The sequence below is a fragment of the Pleurodeles waltl genome, chromosome 1_2 (assembly GCF_031143425.1).
Source record: "Pleurodeles waltl isolate 20211129_DDA chromosome 1_2, aPleWal1.hap1.20221129, whole genome shotgun sequence".
NCBI lineage: Eukaryota > Metazoa > Chordata > Amphibia > Caudata > Salamandridae > Pleurodeles > Pleurodeles waltl.
In genome coordinates this window covers 780,613,484-780,635,689 of record NC_090437.1, presented here as the reverse complement: position 1 = coordinate 780,635,689, position 22,206 = coordinate 780,613,484, and the positions used below count along the sequence as shown (strand labels likewise).

The following is a 22,206-nucleotide window of genomic DNA, read 5'->3' as shown; positions in this document are numbered from 1 at the left end:
GCCATTACATTCTGTATTCTGCCTATTGGCTTTGACATGCTGTATCCAGTCTAGCCGCCTATTGGCTTTGACATTGCATGCCTATTGACTTTGACATGATGTATTCAATTTAGCTGCCTATTGACTTTGACATGCTATTAGATATTCTGCCTATGGGCTTTGACATGATATTATATATTGCATTTTGTATTCAGCTTAACTGCCTATTGGCTTTGACATGATATTCAGCTTAACTGCCTATTGGCTTTGACATGATATTATATATTGCATTTTGTATTCAGCTTAACTGCCTATTGGCTTTGACATGATATTCAGCTTAACTGCCTATTGGCTTTGACATGATATTAGACATTGCATTTTGTATTCAGCTCAGCTGCCTATTGGCTTTGACATGATATTATACATTGCATTTTATATTCAGCTCAGCTGCCTATGGGCTTTGACATGATATAAGACATTGCATTTTGTATTCAGCTTAGATGCCTATTGGCTTTGACATGACACTAGACATTGCATTTGATATTTAGGTTAGCTGCCTATTGCCTTTAACATGACATTGCATTTGATATTTAGGTTAGCTGCCCATTGCCTTTAACGTGGAGTTCAGTATTTTTCCAAGCTCTGTTTTTGCACCAGAGAACCAAGATGTTTTGCTCTCACAGTAGACTAGACCTGATAAGAGAGAGTACATGGGCGTCGTTTCTCTTCCCTTGAGCTTGGGAACAGGAGTAGTCTTGGAGACCTGGCCAGTCTCCAAAAGGCTTGCTCAGTTTCCCAGGTCTGAGAGGAGGGGGCACACCTTTGTAACGAATGTAACAGGCTGCAGAGAGTGAGATTCGAATCTGCCGGACCTCGTGCTGGAGCTTGGCGCCAGCTGCCAGCTGCCAGCATCCCGTGTGGGTAGATGACACTCTTTCTCGCGGCTGACAGGGGTCATCAGCTTGCAGACCTTAGAAAGATGTAGCTGTAAATAGTTCCTACACGGTGAAGTATTTGTTTTGCTTTGCATTCAATATCTTATAAATATAACCTGCTGTGTATATTGCAAACTGATATATTTTGTTTGATTAACGCGGACTTGAAAGCTACTAATTCGTCATTCATATAACAACAATAAAAGTCTTCTTTGACCTCAGAAGTGCATTTCTGTTGTGTTATGTTAGTGCTTAGAAACTAAATAAGAGGAAAGCACTACAATTGGTACCAGAAGTGGGGTCGGTCATTAAGAGGTGATTAAGAAGGGGTTTGACGAGTTAGTAGATTTCTAAGTGCACACTTTAAAAGTGTAATTGTTTTTTGTTGTTTGGAGAATTACAGAAATTGTTTTCTGTTTGGAGAATCACAGTAGCACGGCAGACCATGTCTGAGAATACATGTGTTGATGAACTGCCTGATGGTGCTAAGAAAAACTGTGAATTGTTTTCTGTTTGGGGAATTACAGAAGAAAATGCATGTGTAGCTAAAATGCCTGATGTTGTTTTGAGAAATAATTCCCGTTGTATATATGTAGAAAACGTGTGTTTTGGAAGTAATGATGACAGAAAGGTCTGGATACCTTTATCTGCTTACAGAGAAATGCAGGAGAAATGTAGGAAGTTGGAACATGAAAATAGGAATTTACGTGAGCAAATTAGCCAGGATACGATAATTCAAAATAATGCTGAAAGTTATAAAAATGAAGAATCTTTCTTGTCCCATTCCAGTAATGAGGGGGTTAAGACAGCTCCGAGCTGCACTGAGTTTCCGTGTGAGCCAGGGTTTTTGGCAGCCAAAGTGCATTCCTTAACTGATAACACGGACGAGAGAGCTCAGAATGTGATTTATGAGTTACCATTGCAAAAACGAAGGATTTTAGAGCAAGACACCCCGAGTTTCATGAGCTTGTTTGATTTTTGGAAAAAGAATAGCCCTCATTTGAGAGAAATCCTAACACTTTTGTATATGGTCACTGTGAAAAATGATATGCAGCTGCGCGCTTGTGATTTGGCAAATGAAATAATGCAGACTTCAGGTTTCTGCGCAGTGCAAGAAGGAAAAACTGATGTACATTTAAATCATGAACAAGGAAAGAAAATAGTGCCCCTAGCTAGAATCATACAATGGATCTGGTACTTGCAAGACAGGGCTAGAGTACCACAGATAAAAGAATTATCAATGAAGTTGTGTGCACCATTTGAATTTGTGTCCACTGAAGATAAAAAGCATGTTTGTTTTACTAATGATTCATTGACTGAAATGTTGCTTTCTGGCACAGTAGAAGGAACAGAGTTGTATAATGTGTGTCAGATTTTAAAGCAAGAGCTACGTGAGATGTGTCATTTTTATGCTGATTTTTGGTTCTTTGATAATGTTTTAGCACCTAACTGGTTCAATTACCTTGCAGATGTTAATGAGAAAAATGCAGAGAGAGAAGTGTTCACCCAGAATTCTGCCTTAGTGGGGATGGCTATGTGGGTGCCCCAGAAATGTGAAAAGGCCACTTACAGGTGGGCAGAGATGAGAGAGATGCCCATTCCCCTAGATTTGATAAAAACTGTGCAGCATGCACAAAAGCAATCTGTCATGCAAGCAGTCACAGAGCAGTTGGGGAGAGGAAAGTTACCAGAACAGAAATGGCAAAGTGATCAGGTTTTAGGGAGAGTGATTGCTGCAAATTACCAAGGAAAAATCGAAATTATGCTGATACCTAGAAAAGAATCTGATTCATTCATACAAATTGGAGACAGAATGGCCCAAATTGGCGAAAATGCAGTGAATGGAGGTTTGGTAAAGAAGGAGTCTGCCTCAGCCCTTCTGACAGTGCAAGAAAAGGGGAGCTGTGGCGCAGCAGATAAAAACCTCAGTGCTGATGTGTGGGCTGACGCCCCAAGTGATCCTCCAGAACCTGCAGTGAATATAACAAAGGGCCCCAAAAACGTCCTGCTGATTATAAAACAGGGAAAGAAAGAGGAAGGGTGCAGTTTAAATGAAAAATGTTATTTGCAAGAAAAGTCATACTTGTTTCTTTTGCAGATCCGACCACGTTTCGCCACTGTCCCTGAGTGCGCTGTGTGGTCCCCCTTCCGGTGTGTGCGTGTGGGGTCGGGGAAGGGACCGAATCCCCAACCTGAACCTGGCTGAGTAAAGTGCCAGCACCATGGATCCATTTTGCGCAAACTGCGCCTTCAGTTCAAGTTCAACTTGTTTGCTGTGTTTTTTTTTTTTTTTTGCCTCTCGTTTGGAACTCTGACTTTTGCTTACCTTCCAGCAAACCTTTCAGGTGGACCGTGCACCTTTACATGAGTAGAACTCATGCCACATCAAATTGCTAACACTGTTGAATTAGAGACTCATTCAGAAAAAAAAAATTGCCCAGTCTTTTCTGTATAGATGTATCTGATGTGAAAGGTTATGAAATCAATGTGTTAATTCACTTCTATTGCTTTACAGGGATTGCTTTGATCATTGAAATTTGATTTGCTGATAATGTTTTTTTTTTGTGCTGATGTTTTTTGTTTTTGGTTTGACACAAGAGATATGTGAAACAAAAATTCATTGGTCAAAGGGTGGAATGTCCTGCCATTTGATAAAGTTTTGTTTTGACCAATGACTTTGTGTTTCACCACTGCGCATATTAGTTGCTCAATGTTCACCAGTAGCACATGGTATGTTTTGTTCAGTTGAGCCGCCTATTGGCTTTGACATGGCATTAGCCATTACTTTCTGTATTCAGTTTAGCCGTCTATGGGCTTTGACATTGCATTAGTCATTACATTCTGTATTGTGCCTATTGGCTTTGACATGGCATTAGCCATTACTTTCTGTATTCAGTTGAGCCGCCTATGGGCTTTGACATTGCATTAGCCATTACATTCTGTATTCTGCCTATTGGCTTTGACATGCTGTATCCAGTCTAGCCGCCTATTGGCTTTGACATTGCATGCCTATTGACTTTGACATGATGTATTCAATTTAGCTGCCTATTGACTTTGACATGCTATTAGATATTCTGCCTATGGGCTTTGACATGATATTATATATTGCATTTTGTATTCAGCTTAACTGCCTATTGGCTTTGACATGATATTCAGCTTAACTGCCTATTGGCTTTGACATGATATTAGACATTGCATTTTGTATTCAGCTCAGCTGCCTATTGGCTTTGACATGATATTATACATTGCATTTTATATTCAGCTCAGCTGCCTATGGGCTTTGACATGATATAAGACATTGCATTTTGTATTCAGCTTAGATGCCTATTGGCTTTGACATGACACTAGACATTGCATTTGATATTTAGGTTAGCTGCCTATTGCCTTTAACATGACATTGCATTTGATATTTAGGTTAGCTGCCCATTGCCTTTAACGTGGAGTTCAGTATTTTTCCAAGCTCTGTTTTTGCACCAGAGAACCAAGATGTTTTGCTCTCACAGTAGACTAGACCTGATAAGAGAGAGTACATGGGCGTCGTTTCTCTTCCCTTGAGCTTGGGAACAGGAGTAGTCTTGGAGACCTGGCCAGTCTCCAAAAGGCTTGCTCAGTTTCCCAGGTCTGAGAGGAGGGGGCACACCTTTGTAACGAATGTAACAGGCTGCAGAGAGTGAGATTCGAATCTGCCGGACCTCGTGCTGGAGCTTGGCGCCAGCTGCCAGCATCCCGTGTGGGTAGATGACACTCTTTCTCGCGGCTGACAGGGGTCATCAGCTTGCAGACCTTAGAAAGATGTAGCTGTAAATAGTTCCTACACGGTGAAGTATTTGTTTTGCTTTGCATTCAATATCTTATAAATATAACCTGCTGTGTATATTGCAAACTGATATATTTTGTTTGATTAACGCGGACTTGAAAGCTACTAATTCGTCATTCATATAACAACAATAAAAGTCTTCTTTGACCTCAGAAGTGCATTTCTGTTGTGTTATGTTAGTGCTTAGAAACTAAATAAGAGGAAAGCACTACAGACGCCCGATAAATTCAAATAGATCAATCTTAGATCTGTATGTTTCTCCTACATTAGCTGGGCAGAATCCCAACCCTTTGTTTAATAGAGAGATGGTGTCCTGAGATAGTGTGCTCATTTATAAGTTCACAATATTTATTTTCCCTGTTGAGGCACTGCCTATTTTCTTTTATCCCATGTCCTCGTTCTCATTCCTTTCTTTTCGCTTAGAGCTGTCTCCTCTTTTTCCTCTTCGTGCTTTGCAGGGGTATCCCTTCTCCAAGTTTGTTCTCGGTGTCCCCATTTGATTCTCTGTACTTCTCTTAAAAAAGATATAGAGTTATCTTTTATAGCTACTGTGTGGGCCGATGTTTCTTCTCCTATATCAGAATAGCTCTTGCTAGTTGGTGGGGTACTTAAAGAAATAGCCTCAGAGCTCTGTGATCCAGTCTCTGAGATACGTAACTTATTATCACCCCGTACTAAATGAGCATATCTTTTGGAAAAGGTAAAAACTCTGCCATTTCCATAATCTATCTCATCATGTCTCAATTATTTTACTTTCCTTTGCGTGACCTCATCTTGATGATTGGTTAATATTTCATTCAGTATTGCATAATTATTTTTCATTGCAAGAACACAAGCAACCCCAGAAAGGACCCTGATGCAGCAGAACCAAGACTGATTTACATATGGCAAGTCTCCGTCTAGAACGGCATAGTGGGTGAAAAAAATGTTTGGAATACAGCTCACAGCAATTGGCAGTGGCTGAGATTAATTCAATTATTCATTCCTTCATCTAGTTGTTTGTTGCAGTAGACACCCTAAGAGAGATGGGCATGCACAGACATAGGTCCTTTGCTCTCTATGAAGCAGAACTCAACCTATAGCTCACTGACAAAGCCTAACTATGTTGGAACCTGTCTGGGGTTGCTTGTGTTCCTGTCTAGAGGGGACTTGGTTTGGCAGTTCAGGCTGGACTGCTCCTATTGAAGAAGAATCAAGGCAGATTTGCATGTTGCAGATGCATGTCTAAAGTGGCATTGTGGGTGAAAAAAGATGGTTTGGAATGCGGTCCATCACCTTGTTGTTGGTTGTATGTCCTCGAGGAACCCACAGGATACACAGACTACACAGTGACCTGACAATGAGGACAGTCAAGTTGATAATCTGTATGCTTGTTTCCACAGTGATTTTTTTTGTCTACATGTGAAAGTGCTGTGTATTGCACATAAGGAGGAGGAAACATAATCTATAATCTAAAGAAGGTTCTCTTTGAAGACACTTATTCATCACAGTGAGCAAGAATCTTCAATAATACAGCTTTATCCCTCAGATGTTGGATGTCCTAAAAGTTCACTTCCTATTTGCAGGTGTCATGAAATGAAATATATTTGAAAGTGCACACAAATACCCGAAGGTGCCAAAGCGCCATGGATTATTGATCCCCTATGGAAACTTTGAACAGGTTTCATGATATGTTTCAAAATGTTTTATGGCTACAACTTACCTACTTCTGTAGACATGCTCCTCTACCCCACTGCCTTTCCTCCATCTTGATCAGAATTTCTGCTGTAAACCGTGTCCCTCCCCTACAGTTCAAAGAATAAATTTGCCTTACCTACCTACATTCATCCTGTAAACATTTATTTGCCTTGTGTTAACAACTGGTGGGGTTAGATGAATGGATCAATGAATATGGCTGCTGTAAACATGCAAAGCTTTTATGTAGCTGCTGGGGCGATACTGTCCTGTGCCTGATAAAAAGGAGTGTTCCCCTACCCTGAGAGTTCAACTGCATGTGAAACCAGTATCCTGGTAATATTTTGACCCTGGCATGAGGCTAAGCCAAACCCAGCATTTGCAAACGTCTTCCTTGACAATGGGAGATCCCATACCTCTCCTGCAACCTCGAGGGGCACACCAAGTAGGCAGTGGACTACTGTACATGCCCTGGGTGTATCACATTAAGAGGTTGTGGCAAATACTCTGTTTTGTTAATCTGTGATTTGACCAGTTCATTTTCTTGAGGTCAGTGACAGTGTGGTCTACTAACATCCCTTGTATGAAGTTTAACTGATATGTGTAGCACAGAAGCTTATAGTATGCATCTTATGTGTATGTGTATACAGTGTGAGTAGCACATGAATGGTAGAAGGACTCTGCATATGTGAGACTGAGGACATGGCCAGTAGGATCAATTTTTGATGCCTCTGGCTTAGCATGGCACATGACAGAGAAAGATTACGGTTTTTCCAGACAGTGGAATTGTATTCCCTACACATCAGTGGCTAGATGGTGGAAACTCAGCCACTGTAGTGAGGAGGATGCAGACAAGGTTCCCTTTGAAAATTCCAGGAGGGCCTTATTAGCAAGGGCTGCTGATTAGTTCTTCCAGAGCACTGTCATTTGGAAGATGGTCGGGAAGGAGTGAATCAGTAGTGTCTGTAGTTCTAGGCAGGGCCTGCCCTTTTGTAAGCCCCTTATTACTGCTTCATGAAGGTGATGACAGCCAAGTGCTGTTGCTGCCAAAATTGGTGCCCAGACACTTCAGCAGTGCCAATGTGCACACTCTGATAAGGACCAAGGGCCCAAGTGCTGCAGTCATCATTGAGATCGAGAACAGCCCGAGACCACAGCTGGTGAGCCTGCATCTCTTCTGCACTCGACCTAGTGAGGTCACAACTGCTCAGGAAGGTAAGTTAGCAACAGCTACAGTGCTGATAGCTCTGACATCACCACTGGGGGAGTGTTACTATTGCACACACCAGTCTCGCACTGCCAAGAATCCAGTGCTAATAGCAGGTAACTGTGTGGCAGAAGAACTGAGTACTATGAGAGACAGGAAAGTTGTCTGAAGTGTGTGTTACAAACTAAGACTCATTCCACACAAGTGTTACAGAAATGTCAAAACAAACCGAGCTACTTGGTGCATATAGGTCTAGGGGTAACCGAGTGCACCTGAGCCAAGCCAGTGTTGTGTCCTTGATCAGGTGCCAGGGACCACAGGCACTGGGAAACTCAGCAGAGTGGGGCACTAAAGAGTGTAACACCTAGAGGTACAAGCAGGATTATGACCCTGCATTGCATTTCCTTAACTGTGCTGTGGGATTTACATGCGTGTTTTAACTGAAAGGACTAGCACTGGACTGAATAGTACTATTACGTCTGTAAGTTGATTTTTAAGCTCTGAGCTCTTGTCCATTGCACCACCTTCCTGAGAAGCCTACGACTGCTAGTCCTCTCTGCTGTCCTAAAAAATCAAGCACAAAAAGGATTGTACTTGGCACAGTTTGCTGAGCCACAGTATGACGTATCTTAGGATGCCAGAGGCAAAGGACCTCAACCACCACAGCTGGGGACCAGTAGCCCCTGTCGGACCTGTGGCCCCCAAAGAAGGCCTGACAGCTGGTTTGTGGATTATCATTTAAGGGCCATGATAACCAGAGATGTCTGCTAATGCCATAGAGCATTGACTGTCCCATCCTAACAACTGACAGCCATAGTTTTGTTTTACTCAGTGCAGCGTAGTCAGTGCAGCCACCATAGTGTTGTACACAGTGATGGTGAATATTCAAATAAATAAGCCTTCTATAATAAGAAAATATGGACAGAATGTATCTCTACAAATCATGAATGAAAAAACTATTTTCTTAGGTGAGTAAATCGATATAAGAGAGATTGGGGTCTGTCAAATAATTCTAGGTTAGGGCATTCTGAAAAATGTATTGAAGGGAATTACAGAATATATTGGGACACATCAAGAGAAGGGCAGGTTATGTTCTCCATTTTTTAAATAGAATACATCAGAATATATAACTATGTTTTTTGTCTAAGTCAAAGGAAACATTTAATTGTTTCACCAAGTAACCCAGAGATTTTGGTGGATAGCCAGTAGTCACATTAACTACCGTGAAGTTGAATAATGCTACATGACAGAACCAGGACTGATCTGCCCACAGCTGTCGCCACCTGAGATTGTGGAAGTGTTATGAGGATGGTTTGAAAATACTTGTCGGTAAGGTTTTGCTTAGTCAGCAGATGAAGAATGGCGTTATTGAGAAGGTAAGCATGCAGTTTAATTTCATTTTCAGTTGCTTCTAACAAATGTATAGCTTCAAGGTGTTTGACTGAAGATACTTCAAAGCACAGATGTGCATCATTAACATGCTAGTTGCTGTAGTGCTCAGAGTGTCTTTCCATCCTACCTGGGGCTCTACATACTGAAGAGCACAGGTAATAGAATAGTTCAATTGGGCACTCTCTGTTGCACCAGGACAAGGGTGGAACTGGAGTTGCGATTTTGCTCAACTGGAAGAGAGAGTTCTTGAAATGAGTTGAACTAGGAAACTGATCTACTACTGAGAGCAATAACATTCTAGAGGGTGTTGACAAAAACGTTTTGGTCAATCATATTGAAGGTTACTGATATGTCAACCTGTTCTGGCAGACATACACCTTCGAAGCAACAACAAATTGCCTTGCATTTTCCCATATGCACCCTGGCAGAATTCCAATTGGGTTAGCAATACAGCTACTTGTACAGTGCTCAAGTTGTAGTAGTAGCTTCTTGGGAGAACAGCATATTGGGCAGTACGGACTGACAGCTGTAATGGCAGTTTTCATACAAAGGTTTCCGGTAGTGGGTGGGAGTAATCATTTAATAGGCACAGTGATCACACCAATTACTCACATCTTTGGATGGCCAAGGTGTAAAGGCAAATCAAGTGACTAGTTTCTCGTGGGAAGCTTGCATGTATTATTGTTATGAAGGTGCACATTTTATACACAGGTTTCTGAACTGTACTGAGAAAAGAGATTTACAATTTGTAAGCATATCTCTGGAAAGTGGACTCTCTAAGCAGTCATGGAGCATGTTGGAGAGAGAGTTAGAAAAACAAATCCTACATAATCTTAACTTGAACGTGGCCAGTTTCCTTTTTTATGTATACAGGACATCTTATAGATGAATAACTTAACTTAGATGGTACTTTTTTCTATTATTTCCTCAACGTTTATTTTTTCTATAGAGGCATATTTCTGCTCTAATTGTACCGGATTTCATAGTGCATTTTTCTTCACAATAACAAGACAATACACTTGCTTATATGTCCATTCTGACAGTTCCCCAGTTTAGATTGACAGATATTTGTTTTCCATGTTTAAAGATAAAGGATATTAGAAAGCCATGTGATCAATTGAATGAGACTAAGTGCTTTCTTCGAGGCAATGCTAGGATGTCTTGAGTGTAGTCTGAAATCCTGAAGAAATATGTGTTATGGTATATTCTGTTAACCGAATGAACTGTCATGAACAGTGACTTTGAGACCTGTTGTGTGCAGACTGAATTTTAGCTGCCTAGTTGTGGTGCTCTTTAGTACGGGCAATAAGAAACATAATGCAAATATGCCTAGGGGTTATTTGGGTCTATTGTTTTAAGCACACTCCCAAAGTTAACTTTTAGGCTTAGGGAAGGAAAGAACCAATAATGATTTGTTCTGTGACATTTAATTATGCCTTTACCAAGATCCGGAGAGGGTACAGATTACATTCCTACCCAGTGGCTATATAGCTATATCTCTAAAGACTTCAAGAGTGCACAGGTTCACCCAAAAGGAGGTCTGTCTCTTGCCTCTACGCTGCTAAACAGATTGAACCAGGGATCTGGAATTGAGGACTGATGCAGATTATCTTTAAAAAAAATGTCAGGTTTAAGTGGTTTACTGAATCTCAACAGGTTACGTCATCTTTGATCACTAGGGTGTTTATTCCACAGGACTGTCTCTAGTACACTACATGTGTTACCACAAGAAGAAGAGTGGTTAAATCTAGGAACAACTAAAGCCTCTGAGAGGATGAGAATAGAAAGCAACTAAGTCCATATTGAATAAAATGTTAGGCTAAGCAAGTAGCCATAGGGACCAAGGTTAAAGATTTATGGACAGAGGACTTTGAAAGCAATCCTTTTTGTATGGGTTGCCAATGGAGTAAACCAACGTTTTGGTAAAGTTTGTGAAGGTTGAAAATTGCACTAGAGGCAGTATTTTGGATATATAGCAGCCTGTTCAGGTTTTTAAAACTAGTGCCAAGAAAAATAAGATTGCAATAATCAATGTACGAAATAATGAAATCATTTATTAATGAGATTCTATGATTCAAAGAGAAAAAGGGAAAATACGACAGAGAATCAGCAGGTTCTGTGTGATGTGTGAGTGTGGACCATAGTTGTGTGGTAGGCAAATTAAATGATTTTCTGTTGTACCAGAAAAGTTATAGGTAGGCACTTAGTTGGTATATTCATGGTGCGGAGCTATGTTCTGAATCTCTTTTCTAGCCGGTGTTTCATTACTGAAAAAGGGGTTTATATGGAGTAAGAATACACATTATAGGTATGAGAAAAATACCAATTTATTTTTAAGGTTTCCATCACCAGACAGACACGGAAACTTCACTTTAAAAGCACTCTCATTCTGGTCATGTTACTAGAAGCTAGGAGGTGTTCCACACACAATCACCTGGTCCAAGTGAATTCTTGCACTGAGGAGGGGTGCTGAGATAATTCCCATCCTCTCCAATTTTACTTGCTGCTTATGCGATTTTTACTTCAGAATTAAGTTGCACTGCAGAGGCTCTTTTCAATTAAATTTGCAGGATTTCTTTGATCTTTTGTACCTATTTGTATCCCTAATCATAAGCAGGTGCAAAGCAGTTGAAACGATTTATTGACTCAGAAAGATTTTTGCAAATTCTGAGACAAATACTTCGGATGTCATCTACACACAAGCCTGGTGATTAGACCAGTCAGCATGGTTGTCAGGTCAAACTGCACTGGTAAGCCATCAATAATCCAAAGAAACATTTCTAAGAAAACAATTTCTCTAGTTGAAGGAAGAAGTCTCCCACACTGGCAGACTAAGTTCAACCCTATGTTACAACTCATGATGTACAGTCTTTTTAAGGACTATTTCTCAAAATTCTGACAATCAGTAAAGTTTGAATGAGATCACACACACTACCCAACTCTGACCCTTAAACACTACAATTCGTTTCAGACGTCAATTAGATGCGTTTCCCCTTGTTTGACTCTTAAGAAAGTGGATAAATCCTTATTTTTCTCTAATCGTCCAATAAAAATGAAACTGTTATCACTTCTGCAAGTTCAGACTAGTGACAAAACCCTGGTATTTGGTGAATTCTGTGCTTAGATGTGCAACGCACGAAATGCAACACGTCAAAACTTACAATTCAACCAACACCATTTTGCTTGAGTGTGCAAATACATCCTTTAAAGAACAGTATAAAACTCAATATGAGGTTAATGAAGATTGTAGCCTGCATGAGCGATCACGTGTCTTGCCTCTCCTGTAAGTAGCTGGAGAACCCTACAAAAATACAAACGTTTGAAATATTTCTGACTCAAACCACCTTTGAAGTATGGTGTACTAAGAATGTGAGTTACATGATGATGATCACAAACTGTGGCATATTATTCGGCGGACCTTTATCACAACTATGACATTCTGGTCTATTCCAGTGAATTCTCACTCCTCATGATTACCTGTAAGCTCGCATGGTGTTTTTATGTATGAGTCTACACGTTCATATTCAATGCATAAAGCACAACAGTATCGTGTTTTGTCTTTTCCATGGGGGGAACAGAGGCCCAAGATGCCAAACTATAATTAATCCACGTGGAATTGTCAAGCTTCCTTGAACTTGACACAATGGTATGCATCTTATTCTAACTTTGGTGCTATCATGCAATCCGACTGGGAATTTAAACTGTGCACGAAATGACTGAATGCACATCATGAACATTCAACAAAGACAAAGCATTGTTCACTATGGACTAAAATAAATTATTTGACATGATACTTGTCTGTATGTATTCTAGATAGCCTTTGAGAAAAATGTTCACTCTGGCATCTGTTATGGGACAACAAGCATGCTTTCCTGTGTTATTAAAGATATGTTGCTGATCGTTTAGAACACCAACAACTGAACACTGAGGCTCAAATGTACCACAGCGCAAACTCTGTGCTAAGCATTGCAAAGCAGAGCAAATGACACGGTCAATCAACTTTCCTGCACTTAATGTTTTGAAATAAAAAATTGGCCCTTGTGCCTTGCCAAACCTATTGTGTGCCACAGAAGGCCAACACCCATGGTAATTCATGCAAACACTACAAACTCCCCATGGTTTTGAAGCGAAACTCAATCATCTGAGATAGCACAAACTGAATATGTGTCAGAACCTAATGCCATGTTAAACGAGATGTAAACAAGGGTAAAGCCGCTGTTCACATACAAAACATATGCCTTATTAGTTCATTTTACACTAAAGCAAACATTCAAGATGGGTTGCTCTTCTGTGGGTGCCAGAGGGTTTCACCTGGGTACAACTCATGTGCCTTTGCAACATGAGGCCATGGGCAATAGGCAGTGAAGGGCATATAATTTTAAGTTTTATGTATTCTGGCAGTGAAAAACTCTTAAACTTGTTTTTCACTACTACAAGGCCTACCTCTACCATGAGATAACATTGGAGTTGACTTATTACAATTTAAAAGTGTAATTTCCAAATGGAAAGAGATAATTCTTTTAAGTTTGGTTTCTCTGTAATCATAATTTAAAATCCTAATTTATGGTAAAGTCAGATTTTAAATTGCAATTCTGAAAATGCCACTTTTAGAAAGCTGGCATTTTCCTACTTTAGCCATTTGGTGCACCACATGCCTGGGGGGGTGACAGATGGGCTTTGTGTATTTCCCATAGACAGCTTCACACAATGGGATCTTACATGTGACTTTATGGGCCATCCTGCCAGGATGCGAGGGAGGAGATGGACTCAGCCTCACTTACACCTGAATACGCTGTGTCCTGTCTTCACACTCAATGGGCTGCATACCCTCTGTTGTGAGTCTGGAACCAGGACAGAAAGAGAGGACATATGTGCACTTGAAGGGCATGTTTTTAAGGTCTCCCCACTTCAAAGGCACCACTGGGTATAAGTACTGGACCTCAGACACCACAACTTCAGTACACTACTGGACGTGTGGATACTCTGCCAGGAAGGATGTCTTCTGTGCTGCTGAAGGACTGCCACTCTGCTGGACTCCTGCTTTGCTGACCTGCTGCCCACTACCCTCTACCTGGGTGAGAATGACTGGACTTGCATCACTTGAACCCAGATTGACTCCAAGGGGATAGATGGGAGGTCTTCTGATCTTACATCTCAGGGACATAAAAGACATCCAACTATTCTGCTTCTGCACCTGGACTCTGCCATCTGTGAGTCTGCCCTGCCAAGTGGTGCCTCTCCAGTCCTGGACCCTTGGAAGTGGGACTAAGGTGCTCCCAGTGGAACTGATGCATTCTCTCTGTTGAACAATGCATCCCTGAGAAGAACCAATGCATATCCTCAACTGAGTGGCACATCCTCGAGCAGAACCAACACATAACAGATGCTGTGTGGACTGGACCAGTCGCATTGAGGACCCATCGCAAAAGACCTGCATTACCACCACATCCCCCCATCTTGGGTTCAATGCATCACCTTTAGAACTGATGCTGTGTCATGCTTTTCCCAGCACAAGATCTTTGAATGTCCTGTCAACAGCAGCCTTGACAAGGATGCCAAAGCTCTGCATTGCAGCCTTACTGCTCATCAGAACTGGAGCATTGCCTCGATTGCGCAATGCATGCTCAACACCAGCTTTCACATCTCAAGCTTTATCGGGAGGATCCATGATGTGAACACAGCAGGACCTTGAACCGCAGCCTTGCCATATATCGGAACCGGCGCATTGCCTCAGCCTCTTCGAAGGGGATCCCAGCAACGTTCCGCAACCAGGATTTAAAGTACTTATTTTCAGGGGGCCTAACTTGGTTCCTGTAGCCAGTCTGTGCTCCTTCGCGGTCAGCCTGAACTTTTGTCTATGTTATGGTCTGGCGCAACCAGATATCCCCAATAGCGCTTTGTGTCTCTTGGCACTATTTTTACTTAAAACTTTGAAATTCAATAGCTCTGGTTCTACTAATTGGATTTTTGTGATTTTGGTCATTTTTTAAATCAAAATCTACTGTGTTTCTCTAACCTTGTGTGGAACCTTTTTGTAGTGTTTTCATTGTTTAACTGTTTGAAGTGTTACACAAATACTTTAAACACTGCCTCCAAGTTAAGCCTGACTGCTCTGTGCCAGGCTAACAGAGAGTGAGCAAAGATTAATTTAGGGTTTGCCTTTAACTTACCTGACTAGGACTGTGGTTGCTGTTTGACCAGGGATGATACCCCAGTCAACCAACGGCCCAATTTCTGACAGACCATAATATTTCATTTCCTCCTATACGACACTCAGGCTCATCAGTCTTTGGCACTCTTTTTCAAACATTGGTAGAGCTTGTATCTACTAAGGGAGTGGATGGGGTGTATCAGGCTTAGTAGGTCTCCAAATTCTAGGCATTTGGTACTTGGGCCCAAGAAAGACACTTAGGATTCTTGTCTGCACACCTGACCACTGGTACACTTTGATCATCCCTTTACCTTTGCTAAAGAAGCTGGGCATTCTCTTCAACTGCAACCTTAGCTTTATTTTCTTATGTAAACATAGACCTATCTTCCCTTTTACTCTCCTAAGGATTGGACTATGCAAGTGTGCTACTGGTGGGTACAGCAAAGTATCACACTGAGGAATTACAGAAATGTAAAACTTCAACCTCTTGGAAAATCATGGCAGTGGAGAAACATCAACATACTAAAGGCAGCTAAAAACCCCAGAGTTGCCCCCCCCCCCTCCAATAAAGCAGATCAAAAAATAAAAATGTGCATTGGAACCCTTTTATGCACCGATGATTATTAACTTGGTTGTATTTCAATTTTCCTATTGGCTGCCAGTACAATAGCTGGGTCATGCATTCTAGTCCCAGAGAAACAGTCTCAGAGTATTCCTTAATTTTCAGAAGAGTTCTTGATGCTTTGGCATAGGAAGAACACAATATGGTGCATTTTTTGGACTATGCAGGAAGTAGACTGAACTGCGGGGTCATATCTATTTCTAAACTCCACTGTGTGTGTCACTCTCCCTTGGCTGAATCAGAATCAGTTTTCCCCATCCAAGAGGCCCTGGGTTTATGTTTTAAATCTATACATTGGTGTGAGTACTCATTCAACAATGTTTCTTACTTTTGCATATAGAGATACTCTATGCTCCTAACTTGATACATCTTTTAGTAGTGTATGTATGTTATTCATAGTATTTCCCCAAAGTTTATTGCTGGTGGCTAATATGCATAATAGGTTGTTGGAGCTATTATTCCTTTTTGAAATGCTGTTACTTTAATTTGTTTTGTGTTACTGATGCACATTTACTGCTAATCTCCTTTATGAATTGTAGGGACTGCCTTACTGTCATTATTCATTCCAAGCAATCACATCTTACAGTTAGTTTTGACAAAAAAATTATTCTGTACTTATCTGGGTTTAGGTTCTTGTTGCTGATTTCCTTAAAAAAATGTGTCACAATCAGAGGTAAGGAGTCAGTACTCAAAACCTTTTATGCCAAAAATGGCCAAGTCATGGTGTGATGGATGCAAACAGCATGTCTCAATGACCTGGGTTTATTGGTTAATCATCCTCCTTATCAAGGCTTAACATTCACACAAAAAAATAACAGGCAGACACAATGACAATCTACAAGGAGTTGAGATTTCTGTAGGCATTACTCCCTTATTGAGAAATATAGTTCACATTGTACATTCTAAAATTAGCTTTAAAGATAATTTGTGCTAAATTATATCTGTGAAAGAGTAATACATGAGATCATATTGCTGCTAAAAGTTCTAAACCATTGCACCTGCTCAATGTTTGAGATATTCCTTATTTACAGTGTTCTACTTGCCTGCAAATTTGTTGGCTTGATTGAGCAACTCGACGCAGGCATGCATGTCTGCAAAAGCACGGATTCCTAGGCAGTTGGTGGCATGAAGCTGGGATTCCAAGAAGTCACAGCAGGTCTTCTTCACATCATGCAATTGCAGCAGGCCAGCTGCTGGCAGAAGTACCTGAAACAAAAGATATCTACAAATGTAAAACCTGCAGGTACTTTTGGACATACAAAATAGCTCTTTCAAAGACTTGGAATCAGAAATGCACATCTCTTCCACATGACTTAAAGCTCAAGAGTCTCCAGTGAGCCATGGCTGGGCATTCGTGTCCATTAGAAGGGTGGAGGAGAGCATTGCTCTGCTGCATGATACCAGACAAAATCATCAATACAAATAGACCAATTAGAATTCATTAGCATAAACACCCAGATTAGAATATGGTTATTCATTGATGTGACCTCACAATAAAGGTTAGGCAAAGGCTTTCTCATCTCCTTTCTCCTACCACTTCCAGGTCTCCACAGATCAGAGAGAGATAGAAAAATGCCAGCTCACATAGCTGTGGCAGCTGTCTTCTTTTCTATGAACCAAGTCTCTGATGACCTAAGCTGAGGGGAATGCAGCCAAGAAGGCAGCCAAGTGGCTCTCACAGGGGTTCTGTGAGTTCAGTGATGGCTCGCCGCTCTCAATGTGGGAGCAGACAGCTTGGCTTTTGACATGGGAAGATGTGGGTTTGTGTTAAGGATGGTAGGGGGTGATGCCAGGAAATCAGGTTAACTTTTCCAGTTTGGACAGGGGGGTGCGGAGGTGAATATGGTGGTTGGGGAAATCAGGTATTGTTTTGGATACAATATGTCTGAAAGAAACCAGGTGAGGGTGTACCTAGAGTGTGGTGTGGGTGGAAGGAGGCCTGATATTGTTTTTGTTATATTTGGTGGTGAGTAGAGCCGGAGATTTTCAGAGGGTAAGAGGTGTGGGTGGCAGAAGGCATGGTAAGTATTTGCAATGGGAAGAGGGTATATGTCAAGGGTGGTGAGTGTAAGTGCAGGATACCAGGTTTTTTAATAAAAATAAATTCTGCAAGCTCCCCATTATTCTTATTCCCAGATGTATACATTGGAACAGGGTTGGGTGATCTGTGATGCGGAGGCATATGAAACATAAAATTCTAAATGGGTAAAATTGAATTACAGTGATGGTTTTCACCTTGGAGGTCTGTGTGACACCATAGAAAATACAAGCTTTTCTCTTTTTGTCTATTTGGCATCATTTTGAGCTCCTCAGTGAAAACATTCCTGTAATTCAATGCTAACCATATATACTTATTATATATATATATATATATATATATATATATATATGGAAAATGTCACTTACCCAGTGTACATCTGTTCGTGGCATGAGTCGCTGCAGATTCACATGCTGTGCACAGTCCGCCATCTGGTGTTGGGCTCGGAGTGTTACAAGTTGTTTTTCTTCGAAGAAGTCTTTTCGAGTCACGAGACCGAGGGACTCCTCCCACTTCGATTCCATTGCGCATGGGCGTCGACTCCATGTTAGATTGTTTTCCCCGCAGAGGGTGAGGTAGGAGTTGTGTATGTTAGTAATAGTGCCCATGCAATGGAATGAATACGTATGTACATAATAAAGGTTAAAGTAATATATTTACAAATGTACAAATGTTCAAGATCTACTTCTAAACGGCTACAGGCTCCCGGGGAGGCGGGTGGGCGCATGTGAATCTGCAGCGACTCATGCCACGAACAGATGTACACTGGGTAAGTGACATTTTCCGTTCGATGGCATGTGTAGCTGCAGATACACATGCTGTGCACCGACTAGTAAGCAGTTATCTCCCCAAAAGCGGTGGTTCAGCCTGTAGGAGTTGAAGTAGTTTGAAATAATGTTCTTAGTACAGCCTGACCTACTGTGGCTTGTTGTGCAGTTAACACATCTACACAGTAGTGCTTGGTAAATGTATGAGGCGTAGACCATGTTGCTGCCTTACATATTTCGTTCATTGGAATATTTCCTAGAAAGGCCATGGTAGCCCCTTTCTTTCTGGTTGAGTGTGCCTTTGGTGTAATAGGCAGCTCTCTCTTTGCTTTAAGATAGCAGGTTTGAATACACTTAACTATCCACCTAGCAATGCCTTGTTTTGAAATTGGATTTCCTGTATGAGGTTTTTGAAAGGCAATAAATAGTTGTTTTGTTTTTCTAATTAGTTTCATTCTGTCAATGTAGTACATTAGTGCTCTTTTGATGTCTAATGTATGTAGTGCTCTTTCAGCTACAGAATCTGGTTGTGGGAAGAACACTGGCAATTCTACTGTTTGATTTAAGTGGAACGGTGAGATAACCTTTGGTAAAAATTTAGGATTTGTTCTTAGAACAACTTTATTTTTATGTATCTGAATAAATGGTTCTTGTATGGTAAATGCTTGAATCTCGCTCACTCTTTTTAGAGATGTGATGGCAATCAAAAATGCAACTTTCCACGTTAAGTATTGCATTTCACAAGAATGCATGGGCTCGAAAGGTGGACCCATGAGTCTTGTTAAGACAATGTTGAGGTTCCATGAAGGAACATTTGGTGTTCTTGGTGGTATGATTCTCTTTAAGCCTTCCATAAACGCTTTAATGACTGGTATTCTAAATAGTGAAGTTGAATGCAAATGTAGTAAGTATCCTACTATATCTTTTGGAGATGCGTGTAATGGCTGAATTTGATTATTCTGGCAGTAATACACAAATCTTTTCCACTTGTTTGCGTAGCAGTGTCTAGTGGTAGGTTTCCTAGCTTGTTTTATGACCTCCATACATTCTTGTGTGAGGTGCAAGTGTCCGAATTCTAGGATTTCAGGAGCCAAATTGCTAGATTCAAAGATGCTGGATTTGGATGTCTGATCTGTTGTTTGTGTTGTGTTAACAGATCTGGTTTGTTGGGTAGTTTGACATGAGGTACTACTGACAGGTCTAGTAGTGTCGTGTACCAAGGTTGCCTCGCCCATGTTGGTGCTATTAGTATGAGTTTGAGTTTCTTTTGACTCAACCTGTTTACTACATATGGAATGAGAGGGAGAGGGGGAAAAGCGTATGCAAAGATCCCTGACCAGTTCATCCATAGAGCATTGCCTTGGGATTGATCTTGTGGGTACCTGGATGCGAAGTTTTGGCATTTTGAGTTTTCCTTTGTTGCAAATAGATCTATTTGAGGTGTTCCCCAAATTTGAAAGTAATTGTTTAGTATTTGGGGTGAATTTCCCATTCGTGGGTTTGTTGGTGATCTCGAGAGAGATTGTCTGCCAACTGGTTCTGAATCCCTGGAATAAATTGTGCTATTAGGCGAATGTGGTTGTGAATCGCCCAATGCCATATTTTCTGTGTTAGGAGGCACAACTGTGTCGAGTGTGTCCCTCCTTGTTTGTTTAGATAATACATTGTTGTCATGTTGTCTGTTTTGACAAGAATGTATTTTTAGGTTATTATGGGTTGAAATGCTTTTAGCGCTAGAAATACTGCTAACATTTCCAAGTGATTTATGTGAAACTGTCCCTGATGTATGTTCCATTGTCCTTGGATGCTGTGTTGATTGAGGTGTGCTCCCCACCCTGTCATGGAAGCATCTGTTGTTATGACGTATTGTGGCACTGGGTCTTGGAAAGGCCGCCCTCGGTTTAAATTTGTACTGTTCCACCATAGAAGCGAGACGTATGTTTGGCGGTCTATCAACACCAGATCTAGAAGTTGACCCTGTGCTTGTGACCATTGTGATGCTAGGCACTGTTGTAAGGGCCGCATGTGCAATCTTGCGTTTGGGACAATGGCTATGCATGAAGACATCATGCCTAGTAGTTTCATTACCATTCTGACTTGTATCTTTTGTGTTGGATACATGGCCTGTATTACTTTGTGAAATGTTTGAACCCGTTGTGGACTTGGAGTGGCAATCCCTTTTGCTGTGTTGATTGTCGCTCCTAAGTATTGCTGCGTTTGACACGGCAAAAGGTGTGACTTCGCGTAGTTGATGGAGAAACCTAGCCTGTGAAGGGTTTGTATGACATATTTTGTGTGCTGTGAACACTGTTTTAGCGTGTTGGTTTTGATTAACCAGTCGTCTAAGTACGGGAACACATGTATTTGCTGCCTTCTGATATGTGCAGCTACTACTGCCAGGCATTTTGTAAAAACTCTTGGCGCAGTTGTTATTCCGAATGGCAACACTTTGAATTGGTAATGTATTCCTTGGAATACTAACCTTAGGTATTTCCTGAGTGAAGGATGTATTGGTATATGGAAATACGCATCTTTTAGATCTAATGTTGTCATGTAGTCTTGCTGTTTGAGCAGTGGGATTACGTCTTGTAACGTGACCATGTGAAAGTGGTCTGATTTTATGTAGGTATTTAGTGTTCTGAGATCTAGTATTGGTCTCAGAGTTTTGTACTTTTTGGGTATTAGAAAGTACAGTGAGTAAACTCCTGTCTTTTTTTGTTGAATTGGTACTAATTCTATTGCGTCCTTTTGTAGCAATGCTTGAACCTCTAGTCCTAGAAGATCTATATGTTTTTTTGACATATTGTGTGTTATCGGTGGGACGTTTGGAGGGAATTGGCGAAATTCTATGCAATAACCATGCTGGATAATTGCTAAGACCCAAGTGTCTGTTGTTATTTCCTCCCAAAGTTTGTAAAATTGGCTTAGTCTTCCCCCCACAGGTGTTATGTGATGGGGGTGTGTGACTTGTGAGTCACTGCTTATTTTGAGGTGTTTTGGGGCCTTGGAATTTTCCTCTATTTTTTGGGAATTGGCCCCCTCTAAATTGCCCCCGAAAACCTCCCCTTTGATATTGACCCTGGTAGGTAGGCCTTGTTTGTGAGGTTGTGGTTTCTGTGGGTTGACTTCGAAACCCTCCCCTAAAAGGTGTTTTCCGAAATGTGCCTCTGCTCTGCGGGGAGTAGAGTGCGCCCATGGCTTTAGCTGTATCGGTGTCCTTTTTGAGTTTTTCGATGGCAGTGTCTACCTCCGGCCCAAACAATTGCTGTTCATTAAACCGCATATTGAGCACAGCCTGCTGGATTTCCGGTTTGAACCCAGAAGTGCGCAGCCATGCGTGCCTTCGTATTGTGACTGCAGTGTTTATTGTCCTTGCAGCTGTATCTGCTGCATTCATGGAAGACCGTATCTGATTATTTGAGATACTTTTTCCCTCTTCCACCACCTGTTGCGCTCTTTTTTGGAACTCCTTGGGTAAGTGTTCGATGAAATGTTGCATTTCATCCCAATGAGCCCTGTCGTATCTTGCCAAAAGTGCTTGTGAATTGGCAATACGCCACTGATTTGCTGCTTGTGCTGCAACCCTTTTTCCCGCAGCATCAAATTTGCGGCTCTCCTTGTCTG

At 41.2% G+C, this 22,206-nt stretch overlaps 1 protein-coding gene across 1 annotated transcript in view; it reads right to left on the bottom strand.

Annotated features, from left to right (window-relative positions):
- The window catches only part of KLHL2 (kelch like family member 2), a 382,747-nt gene that overhangs the window by 153,732 nt on the left and 206,809 nt on the right, over positions 1-22,206 (bottom strand). Inside the window, exon 5 of the mRNA XM_069243918.1 lies at positions 16,821-16,983. Coding sequence (XP_069100019.1) covers positions 16,821-16,983 — 163 coding nt within the window. The remainder of the gene's footprint in view (positions 1-16,820; positions 16,984-22,206) is intronic.